The 12,611-nt window shown below is 40.9% G+C and overlaps 1 protein-coding gene across 1 annotated transcript in view; it reads right to left on the bottom strand.

The window, feature by feature from the left end:
- The window catches only part of ush2a (Usher syndrome 2A (autosomal recessive, mild)), a 114,156-nt gene that overhangs the window by 63,638 nt on the left and 37,907 nt on the right, over positions 1-12,611 (bottom strand). Inside the window, 12 exon segments of the mRNA XM_037248012.1 lie at positions 753-838; positions 1,233-1,308; positions 2,163-2,303; positions 3,285-3,473; positions 4,799-4,879; positions 6,022-6,246; positions 6,799-7,078; positions 7,156-7,286; positions 7,514-7,702; positions 7,957-8,058; positions 8,714-8,840; positions 10,936-11,066. Coding sequence (XP_037103907.1) covers positions 753-838; positions 1,233-1,308; positions 2,163-2,303; positions 3,285-3,473; positions 4,799-4,879; positions 6,022-6,246; positions 6,799-7,078; positions 7,156-7,286; positions 7,514-7,702; positions 7,957-8,058; positions 8,714-8,840; positions 10,936-11,066 — 1,758 coding nt within the window.

Raw genomic sequence — 12,611 nt, forward strand, 5'->3', positions numbered from 1 at the left:
ACTAAAATATTCCTTGTTTCCTTTGTGGTTGTTTCTCTTAGTGTGTCACAGGCGCTCCCGCTGCCCCTCCCTTGCATACTGCATAATTACAATGTCCATAATCCTTCCAATCAACATGAACATCAGACACATTATTAAACCAGTGTGAATGATATATCTGTTGCCTTCATTGACCCAAATAGACACGCACGCACTGTATAATGTAAGATTCGGGGCTAATTTACTGTACTCTTATCAAATATGAGGAGATTCTTTCTGCTTTTTGTAGAATGTGTGTTTGTATACTTATGAGAGCTTCTGCATCACATAACCACTGTCTCACTATGTTTTTATCTGCATCCGATGTCTCAGGAGTGGATCATGTGTTTTGTCCCCTTTTTAAGTATCTCGTGAACATTTTCAAACTGTGTTGGCAATTGTGCTGTTATGTAGTGTTCTTTGTTTCTCTGCTGCCGCAGTTTCAAGTGTGTGTATTTTAAAGTGCTATCCCCATGGTAAGAATAGCGATGCTCTCGTTTGGCTCTTTCAAATGCAAATAACCTCCATTTTGCTTTTCCTTACTCCCCCATTTTTATTTTTTTTACACTATGGCTGGGGCCTGAGGCTGGGACATGCACACACACAGACACACAGACACACACACACACACACACACACACACACACACACACACACACACACACACAAACGCGCACGCACGCACGCACACATGCACACACACACACACACGTGCATTATTGCTCTCGGCATACCGGTAATGTTGTGGTGTCCCTCCTCCCCGCTGTAGACCATTTGGTTATTCTGATAGAGGCGGTACTCTGTGATGACACCATTGGGCCTATCAGTGGCACAAAAAAGTCAGATGGGGATCATTATTCACTAGTTAATACAGTCTTAAATATTGGCACTTAGATGCTTTCAAATTATTCTTGAAACACTGGGAAAATAATCCAAATGTTAAAAAAAATAATATGGGCAGAAGATAGTATGCCATATATTGTAGTGCAGGATATTATTAGTAGTAGTAGTAATGTGCGATATTTAAGGTACTGAATGGAATTCTGCATTTGCTGCAAACTCACAGCCAGTTGTTACATATTTAACCAACTATTAAATGCCTGGAAAGCCAATGATCCGCAACGTGGAAAAAAATTGTGTACTGTATCCGCAACGTGGAAAAAAATTGTGTACTGTATCCAAGTAAGCGCTGTGTATGCAGGTGTCCGTGTTACCTTGCGGGAGGTTTCCAGGTGACAAAAAGAGCTGAGGGTGAGGAGAGTGCAGTTGGCGCAAGAACAGCATCAGGAGCTGAGGAAGAAAATAAATAATTTTGAGATAAAAAAGGTTAAATTATGAATTAAGTTCAAAGACTGGTATCACCAAAAAATACTTCAAACCCAAATTAATTCAATGCGGGACATTTGCTTTGTTCTAAGTGTCAGAAGAGGCCGGAATTATGGCAGGACAACTTGAGGCTGCTTTACCACAACAACGTGGCTGCTCACAACGTCCAGAGTATTGGAAAGTAGAAAATCAAGAAGTACATCGTTGTGTCTGTGTCTTGCTTGACCAGGCTATGTGTGATCGCCCAATTTGCAATGTGACACCGGTCCTGGAACTTTCCATTTATTGTATGACTGTTGTCCTACAGCAGTGACCAACATTTAAAAGGCAGACTGATAAAAAACATGAAAAAATAATCACGTCATCCTCAATGTTCGATTATTAAAATTGTTGATGTTGAAAAAAATGCTTCTGAGCTTTAGGGGAAGTGAGTTTTTTTTTTTTATGTGTGTGTATTTTTTTTCCTTATGGATATATTCTGTCTCTAACACCGTCCAGTATCTTAACTCAAGACTCAAGGTGGATCAATAGTAATCTTTTTTTCCCTCTTTTACTTCAAATTGATTTTTGCTACATCTCCGCTGACCCCAACTGTCACATTAACACCCCAACAAGACACGCTAGTCCCACGGCAGATTCATGTAGAAAAAAGTATCGCACTGTGCCACTCAGCAAAGCGACATAACTAGTCCTTCCATTTGTCCTCATTTTCCCACTGCTGTTTAGTTAAATCTTTTTCTTTCGTCTTACAAATGTCAGATTGGTGCACGTATGTGTGTGTGTGTGTGCTCGGTCTACGGTGAAGTGTTTGGTCATACCTTCCTCTGGAGTTTTGAGGACTGATCTCAAATCAGTAACATCAGAGTGCTCATTGCCAAGACTCTCTGTGCAGCCAGACGTAAAACAAGCACTTACAGTGACCACGTATTGAGTGGCCGGAGTGAGACCGGACAACACGCCTGAAAAAGAAGAGCAATGACTTAAAACTGAGGAGTGATTTTCAAAGACAACCTATAGAAGGACTTTGTGTCTTAATAAAACATAATATTCAAATATATATACATATTTTTATACTTATGGACTTTGGCTGTAAAATTCCAATTCCCTTAAACGTACTAACTGCATGTATTACGCTTTCCGCTTGCGTGTGTGAGTCCTGCTCTTGAGGCTGATGTCGCCAAGTACTTTGGTCATCAGCTCTGTGACGCTGTTGCTATGTAGAAGTACGGCAGTTGGCAAGTGGAGTGTCCTTTTATTGTTTTTCTCTGTCCCCATCCACTTTTTCACTGTTCTCCCCACTCATCCTCAGTCAACCTCTACTTGTCTGATAGAGCCTCGCTCTCCCCTTCTCGCTCTCCCTCTCTGGTTGCCGCCCGTCTTTTAATTCAATTAGAGGCCAGGGCCCCACTCCACTGCCATTACACCCTCATTTGCGTTCTGTGTTTTCCAGCCGTTGGTGTGATTCCACAGTCGGATGTCGAGGCCGTCATAAATTAACAGGAAGCCTTATCACGGATGGACATTATGTCTGGCAAAGAGCGAGGGGAGGGGAGGGGACATCGAGACGATTGGGAGACGTTGAGAACGACTGGGACGGGCAAGCTCATCTTCATATTTGCCCGGAGACATGGAAGTGTGGATGAGACGGGCGACGAATAGCAGGAGCGGACGGCGTCATCATCGTCGTCGTTGCAGAAGACGAAGTGAGGAAAGATCGAAAAATGAGAGAGAGTTGGAAGAAGCGATGCCAAGGTATGACATCATGGGGATAGTCTTGAGTGTCTTGCTCTAAATGAAGACGGTCGGCAAATGCTGGGCGCTCGCCAAGGAGACATTAACGGGTTTGCGTTTGTCAGGAAGACCCCACAGTGAGTGAAAAGGACAGTGGCGATGTGTTTTTACAATAAAAGTTGGGAAAAGAACATGCAAGAACATTTTACCTGTGAAGTTTCCATTAGCCAGGTGTACGGTTTTGATCGGCGGCATCTCTGGCTGATCTCTTTGGTAGGCTCGCAACTCATACCTGTCAATCACACCTCTGACATCACCAGTGGGTGGAGCCCAGCTCACCTTGGCACTGAAACCATTCAGACACTGCATAGCTGAAGGAGGTGGAATGAAGCTTGGTACTAGAGTGAGAGAAATAGAGGGGATTATTCGATGTGCTGAAAAAAATAAATAACATGGTTATATTTTTGTAGTAGCAAAAAAAAAAATTTAAGGTAGCAAAAAAGTAAAAAGGGACAATCAGTCCCGTTTCTGACTGACCAATTAAAAAAATTACGTCTATTAATTGAGAAGAAAAAAGAGAGAAATACACAGTGGTGAATATGGCATTAGTTAGCCAATCCTGTTCAAAATAAAGTACCAAAAAAACATAAAAACAAGCCAAAACTACAGGTTGGAAGTACAAGAGGTTAAAGTAAAAGCCTCCCCCATCTTTACATGGTTTAATCGGCCCACTAAATCATGCCTGCTATTAGCATAAATAGTATTTATGAGAGTAGTAACTTTTTGAGCGCTGATTTAGTAGAGCCGCCCATTCATTCTGGGCTATATTTCACTGTAATCAACCTCCCTCCTTTTCAGCCGTACTCGCCTTCCCTTTCGGGACATGCCAGGAGGGCCGTCGACTGTCAAACCAGCCTCATCCTCTTCACTTCCTTTCTCCATCCATCTTTGCGTGTTTCTATACATCTGTCGCGAGTCGTCGCTTATTCTCATCCCGGACGATTTACAATGTGTTGACGAAACAACTTCAAGAGAATGCTAAACATTGTGTACAATTTTTTTTTTTTTTTTTACACCACCAAGCAGCTCTTTTATCATTTCTGTCTGACATGCAATTCTTTAATGGAAAATACTTCCAGAATCACAAATTATTTTATGACCGAAGAGTAATTTCCTCCCGATGCCAATACTACTTCTCCACTTTCACTCCAGCCATGATTACTCAATCATTTTGCAGCTTTTTCCTCCATTTTCATTCTCACTGTCCCTCCTCCATAAGCGCTCACCTTTGCCTCTCAATCCTCCCGGCTCGCCTCTTCCTTGGCTTCTTAATGTATTTATTAGCACCTCCCCTCCATTCCTCCGTGTGGTCACAGCACAGCAGACCTACCAGTGTATCGTTCACTACTAATGAGCAGCTTTATATTACACAAGGGAGAAGTCGGGCCATTCTGGGTTAACAGCCTTTTACTGGGATGCCCTTTATAGTGGCTTTATCAATCTCTCATAGCGTCAGGCGCGTGTAATATCACTAGCTCGGGATGACTCTCACATACTGTACAAGATGTAGTGTTTTTTTTTTTCCGTCCAAAATCTCTTGAGAACCTGCAACAGGTGGGAGTAGTTCCCGTTTGCCTTGAGTCACAGCAGGGCTTAAACAGTTTTGTAGGAGAATTTGTGAATGGAAACAAAGTCATTAAATTAGATAACATTATTGTCTTACCTTTGCCGCAGCTGCGTCCTCTTTGCCAAGGCGAGGCTGTCCAGCCTCCTGCGCCCAGAGCTATGATCCTGTACAAGTATTCTTATGTATGTGTGAATGCACATGGCAGCAGGAAGTTAGAGAGAGAAGAAAAAAAAAAAGGCATGACAAAGATTTTCGGTACAACACTAATCTTCATGAATGTAAAAACAGTACAAATTAAGTTCTGGAATCCTATTCTATGTGGGAGGGAAAATGTTAAGCCCATGATCATAAGCGTATTCCATCATGTGTCAAATGTGATAACGGCAGTGTGATGGCATCGGAATGTATGGATGCTAATTGAATGGGCTCACTGGTGTTTTATGGATGATGTGACAGCTAAATGACAAGCTTAATTGAAATGTACATAGGACTTTACAAAACTGACCAAACTGAGCAAAAATAACGAAAAGACTGAAGCTAAATATTTAACAATGAGGGAAGCCAATGCATATATACAAGGAATTTATTTATCTGATCATCGTATGAATAAAATATATTATTATTATTATTAAAAATATTTTCAGAATTTTATGTGTGTGTCCTTTGAAAACATATTTTTTTGTCATTCTGCTGACAAAACCTGCAAAGGTTTAGCAAGTTCCCTTTTGTGTCACTAAAACATAATTCCGCGGCCTTCTTGGTGAGCTTCATATTCATTTCCCTTGACTTTGCCCCACACATTCAAATTTGCATTTTCAATTTTAAAACACAGCAAAGTAAAAAGTGCACTGCACCGCCTACAGCTCATGCAAGGTCAAATGTAATTTTGGAAAATGTATGTATGTGTGCGGGACTGTCTGTGAAAGCCACGTAAATCTCCGCTCTCAGTAATGTTTATGGATCAATGTCATGCTGAAAAAGCCTGATGTTCAGATGTTTTTTTTCCCGCTCAGAGGACCAAGGAAGCCCAGCTAACCCATAAAGCTTCAGCATTTATCTGGAGTGGCTTGGTGCATACCTCGTATTCAGTTTATTTGTTTTGATGTAATACATGTATGAGATCAAACTTGCAGTTGTCAAAAGAGTTGGTGACCTTGAAATATGCATCACATGTTGGCTACAGAAATTCACATTCCACTGAGGAGATTCACCGGTAATTGCGGGCAAGTGTGACATCATACTTCCCAAATGCACTCATCTTATACAGTCTACGGGTCAGACGGAAAGAGTTGATGAAAAAGATGATTTGCAATTCTTACCAGTGAATGGCTGCAGACTGTAATCAAAGGCGTGTGTCTCTCTACCAGTGAAGGCCAACACTGAATCATTCCCCCTGCAGTTGTAACGACTTTCACTGTTAGGACAGCCGTCGAGGTAGATTCTAACGGAGCGTCCCGAGGCTACGGAGAGATTAACACTTTGACTGACAGGAGGGCTTGTTTTATCACTTTGAATGGTGAGGCCTCTTATGCAACCTCCAAAGCCTGTGAGGATGGACAGGGGAGAAAGGGAAATGGAGAGGAGAAGAGGATAGAAGAATGAAGTTTGTGTCTCGGTATTGCATCTTGTTCATCAAGTCCTGACTTCATTTAGTGTTGGTAAATGTGGGTTATCATAATAACGGCCTAGAACTTCACTGACTCACCTTGTTAATTTAGATGTATGCAGTTTAACACCACAATAATATTGTACATGTACAGTGATATGAGTTGCACACATTCACTTTGTAAGCAGACACATAATACCAAAAAAATATCTTATCATGTCATTGTAAAAAAAAAAAGAAAAAAATCGTCCGAACAACTGTTCAGATCTCAAAAAGTTCATAATTTGGGTCATATGTATCGGTAAATTAATGCCTGTATGAGCATTACTATTTCATATTTTCGACACGACTCTTATTATTACTAAGTTCTACAGGTCTCCCTTATGCATCATGTAAAAATAAAAATCAATGACAATTTAGAAAGAGACCTCAATATAATTAAATGATTGTGATCAAATTTGGCCGATTCTTTTAGACATACATATCTCACCATGTCTGTGACTGTGGATGTCCAGAGCCCTGTGTTTGAGTTGAGGGGGCACCCCACCCACGTATAACGGTGAGTCAACCTGAAGCCTCCCCGCCGTTCCCGCTTCCCTCGTCTCCTCTGCCCAGTCATCGACAACGGCAGAGATGAGCGAGCTGTGTTTCGCCAAGGAAAGCTGCTTCCAGTCTCCATCGCAGTAGCTAAGCCCCGCCCACATGCTAAGCTCGGTAACATGACCTTCGGTGGAAAGAAGGAATGACAGGAGACCGCTCTTCAGCTCCACCTAAACGCATGCATCAACAGAACTATCACAATGTTGTCCATTGTATAACGATCTGATCTTTTCTTTCAAAAACTTACCAGCATATAGTCATCTGTCTTTGTGTTGTATGTAAAGAGCAAAAGTGCATTCAGTTGATCTGTTCTGAACTCCATTGAAATGTCAAAGTCCTTTCCTCCACTAAACACATCTTTATTTAACTCCAGGTAACCTAAACACAAAAGGGGAAGAGCATTGAAAAATAAGTAGCTACGCTAAGTAGTCAGCGAGGGAGCAGATCCAAAACTCGATGATGAATTAAATGTGATTGATGATCCCCACTTAATATACTCCAGACTTGCAAATCTCAGCTTCCCTAAGCATTAAAATGACAAGTACAATAACATCACTCAAGCTAGAAATCTGTACCATTATCAACAACAATCAAGTTTGTCCTACCATGACCCAGAAAATGGGCTCCCTCCACAGTATGAATGGGGCATCCCTCCCAGCTTTCATAGGCTGACATTTTATTTGTGGCTTTTGTCCAGTCCAGAGATCTCCACTGCTCCGAGGGGCTGTCAGTCATCTTGAAACGCAGGTCTCTCAGGCAACCAGAGAAACCCTGTCGCATAAGCTGGGTAGACCCTGGTGGGCACAGACAAGAACAGAAAAAAAAAAAGAAAACCTCAAACCGTCAGTCTTAAAAGGTTTTTACAATGTTGGTTCTATGCTTAAAATATGCATCCAAAGTGCAGACACAATTCAATTCAATTCTTGACCTTAGAATGACCAGATGTTTCCAAGGAGACAATTACATCAGAAAAAGCCTTTAGAATTATTCCCCCCAAAATGTCAGCTAATTTCATTCATATGCCAAGAGAGAATGGAGTTTGATTCACCTGAATCTTTTCGCCGCAGAGCAAACTCTTTTGGCAGGCCTCCAATGAACACTCCTGTATTCTCACCAATTATCGTGCTGCCACTGGAGGCTGAAGAACTACCTGGTAGAGCACATGTGTGAGTGTATACATATTTTGGGAAGAACTGAGGGGTGAGGGTAACAAATATAAAAAGATTAACATGTTTTTTAAACAGGCCATTAACTGCACTGAAGGTATCACCAATGGAACAACGTATGGAAATCATCATCGATCATATACTTTTCTCTTATGATAATGTGTTGATACATCATCGTTAAATAACTATCACACTTTTTCTGGGTTCCAAATACTTAGTGAAGATTGATATGCAATTGAGTTACTATGGAATTCTCTGCTCTAAATATACTTCTAATTTAATTGATTAAAATAAATCTCAATGAAAGTGATAGCATGCTATACACTAACCAGCTGCTCTGGCATAGAAGGTTCAGTAGGTGTGTGTGTGTGTGTGTGTGTGTGTGTGTGTGTGTCAGCGTGTATGTGTATGTGGGTCTATGCGTGTGCGTCTTAAGCAGTAGTTTCCTCAAAGAGTATCTGGGATTAACCTGCTTAATACCTTAACAACTGGAAAGTGTACACACAATGAAGCAGACACACACACAATTACTTCAACATCCCACACAATTTACATTAACAGACTTGCATGCGTGGACTCTCGCATTAACACTTCCACACCCACGCAAGCAGGCGATACATGTCGGTATGAATGTGCTACCTCTGTATTGATTGTTCACAACGATTGTTCCCACGGCCCCTCGCCTTGTTGCAATGATGTGGTGCCATTTTCCATCGTTGTAGCGGCGTTCTCCGTCCCCTTGTGCGCTCACAGCCACGACTGAGCCCTACATTAAAAATACAACAATGTGGAATCCAATAAGAAGATGAAAAGTAAAAGGATTGTTTAGACACTTTATTGGAGAAATCAGGAGTTAATCAGGAATCTCGCTGTTAGCTACTAGCTCCTTGGCTCATTAGCGACACACAGTTAGCAACACTAAAACGAGAGTTTTATTGAAATTCTGATTGTTGAGCGGATCAAAACTACAGACTGGACCAATCTAAGGTCTTCTATTTCTTGTGTATCCAGGCAATACTACACGGCACTCGTTCAGGTAAAATCACCATAAGCGCACTCCAGTGAGCCTGAAGACGAATGTCTCCATTAAGTCTGACATCATTGTTGTGATCAGCTTTTAGTAAGTTCCAGACAAGTAACGTAGTAAAACATGAGCACCAGATCAGTAAATGCTCACAAAAAGTCAGTGACAGCACAGAGGCCCACACAAACAGTGATGAAGATTTAATGATGGGATCAATAAATGTATGAATGCCAAAGTATATCAGCCTCTGGCATCTTTACAAGCAATGCTAGCTGGCTCTTCTTAACAAGACAGCGGGGCAAAAGGTGCTCTGCCTCATCCTCACTCTTTTAATGGGACACACAACCGGACCAAATTCATGCCAATTAAATACTCAACAAATGCTAAACAACTCACTGGTGGTGCCCTTGAGTAAGTCATTACGAGAATTAACTGCGCTACGGGCCGAGCTCTATGTGATTGATAGATTAAGGCCTAAAATATTAGAATGTGAAATCACAAAGCAGAAGGATCAATCGTTTAAAATCACACCCAGTTTTAATCCACTGTTTGTACCATAATCAAAAACAGACAATAAATAACATCTTAGAACATCAAAAGTCATCTTTTAAAAAACTTCTAAAGAAATCAATGAAAAAAAACCTGCAAACATGAAACACGTTGAAATTAGTGTTCTTTTGCTCACCAAAACAGTCATTGCCATCTGTTGCGTTAATCTCTGGACAAAATTAGCACAGATTTTATTCAACATTTATCAGGACACTGTATTACTTTTCCTAAATTGTGTTGATGACACACAAGTGTTTTTCTGCTTACGATAAAAAATAAAAAGGGAGACAGCCAAAACACACTAAGCACGCATTTCATATTTTGTAGTCCGCCATGTTTGTCATGTAGGCCCTTTGTAATCATATCACTTGCCTGTGTCATGCTAAATTACACACCGTGCACTAGTAATCCCATTAGCCTAGCGCAACAGGCTAATCGGGAAAAGTAATGGGCCAGGCTGGATGTATCTAGGGGAACACCAATAAACCGTGAGACTAGCCCGCTATTAATTATCCCAAACTAACCCGAAACAAAAGAGTCAGCTGAGTTGCTGAAAACGCACACACACACGCTTAATCATGCAGCAGCATATAACCAACACTTGAGCTTCAATTTGATTAAGACATTTGGATACGGATGAGGATGGCATATACTGTATTAGCTTGTATGCATGTTTTTTGTTTGAGAGCCTAATTAGATGGTCACCACATGGAAATACGTGCAATCATCTGCTATCATTGCTTTCATCATCCGAATCATTGACTCTTCAACCCCTCTACATGTGTCTGTAAGGATGGATAAGGGAAGAGAGGCTGCTGTGTGTGTGTGTGTGTGTGTGTGTGTGTGTGTGTGTGTGTGTGTGTGTGTGTGTGTGTGTGTGTGTGTGTGTGTGTGTGTGTGTGAGTGTGCGCGCAAGGGTGCAAAGCTTAATTAGCTTGCAATTGGTATTCACGCGTGGTGACTGCAGGGAATGAGTTAATTGCAGTCCAATTCAAACGTTGACACACTTTTAAAGTTTTTTTCGCCCCCCACTCTCGCTCCATCTCCCTGACAGAACGCAATGAGCGGGGCTACAGATCACATTTATAAGATGAGAGCAGGCGAGGGAAGAAAAGACAAAAAGAGACAGGGGAAGACTGAAGAGGAGATGAATTAGAAAAAAAAGGTGTGCAAATATGTCAAGTGAGCAGAATTACATTTGAAACTGAAAAACTGTCTTAAATGTACACCGATACAAATATTATTATTACTTATGTGACTAATGGTGAAACATTTGGAATGTTCATACCTGAGGGTCAAACAAAAAGTAGGGGCGTCCATTTTGAATCTGAATAGCCAGAAATTCTTCCTGACGTCCAGGAGACAGGGCACAGAGCAGCAAGCCATCTGGAGAGTGAGTCTTGAAACTCAACTCAACACCTGAAAAAAAGTAAAATGAGAATTTTGTGATAAAAAGACACAAAGACATTCATTTATATTTCTCGTTACATCTCCATCAAGTTCACGTTATCCCAATTACACCAAAGCTCTAAGCGGACTTCATTTTCTCTATAAGCCAACTGTCGAGGATAATCTTAGCACTAAGATACTTTGGGAAAACATAAAGCTCGGAGGACGAGCCTCAGAGGACGGACTTGATTCCGCTATTTTAACAGATCTCACTTGTAATCTCTTGCTTTTATCTATGAAACCAAAATCCTCCTAAGATATTTGGCTTTTCCTCCCCACCTCAAATGCATGACATTACTTTTCATCGTCATCCTCTCCTTCACAGTGCTTGCGCAGAAAGTGAAACCCAACAAGTTTGCTTTGGAACCAAACTCTTCTGAATTGTTTTCTCTCAATACTTTTTGTTGTCACCCCAAAAAATCCTTTGGGTGATTTTGAATCCAGTACATGTCCAGTTCCTCGCTAATGCCCAAAACCTACTCAATAAAAAGTCTTCTTCACACACAAGAATCTACCAGCATGCTGCGCTGTCATGTACCAAAGGATCCGAGATTGAATCTTAATCCTCGACTAGGTCTAAAGTTTCATGGGTGCGTCTCCAAACGTGTGTGTGTTTCTCTCTGTAGGGAACGCAAGTGTGGGAAGAGCTCAAGAGTTAAATGCAAAATGTTCAGGGTTCAACACGAGCCGCTCTTAGCAAAATAATTAAGAGTGGATTCACTTAGCATGCAGCAAAGTCAAACAGTTACATAGACTAGTCAAGATGAGCGCAGATTTACCATTTCCAGATAGATTAGAACACTTTTCTGAAAAGGAACATTTTCTCACAGGCTACAGCGTTGCGTGGTTTTATACCATTGAAAAATGAAATTACCAACCAGTTACATGACACAATACGTCATTTAAAGATAAAAACAAATTGTGCTGACTGTGACTGATTTGTTTCTCTCTTGAATGTTTTATAAGCACATGTACAGTATAGAGAGTGCACAACATGCATCGAAGACATAATCAAAAACTCCTTCCATTCAAACATGCGTTGTGTACATCAAGCAAGCATGTCATTTACATTGCTGACCTTGTCAGTGCAAAGAAGAGTGAAGTCATGACAGATATCTGACATTACATTAGCCCCCTTTAACCTTCTCTTGGCTGACACTCTCCTGATCTCTTCCCCTTGCTTTTAACCTTCCCCCTTTTCTTCTTGACCTCTTTGGCATTACTCACTCTGTCTTCCATATATACGTACAGTATAATGATATATTTTTCCATTGTTTGCATTTCATTTTTTTATCAATGTACTATATAGTACCTGTATGTAAAGATAGTTGTTGTCTGAATTAAAGTGACACTAATACAGAATATATAATTTTCCAACTTTATTTTTGCAATGTCACTAAACGTGAAAATCTACTATTTTCTCTCGCGACTAATCGAGGATAGTCCCACTACCCCATCCTACCTTAAAAATGCTTATATGAATGAACCACAATATGGGCTGCGTCCACTGTACTA

Source organism: Syngnathus acus, chromosome 3 (assembly GCF_901709675.1).
Source record: "Syngnathus acus chromosome 3, fSynAcu1.2, whole genome shotgun sequence".
NCBI lineage: Eukaryota > Metazoa > Chordata > Actinopteri > Syngnathiformes > Syngnathidae > Syngnathus > Syngnathus acus.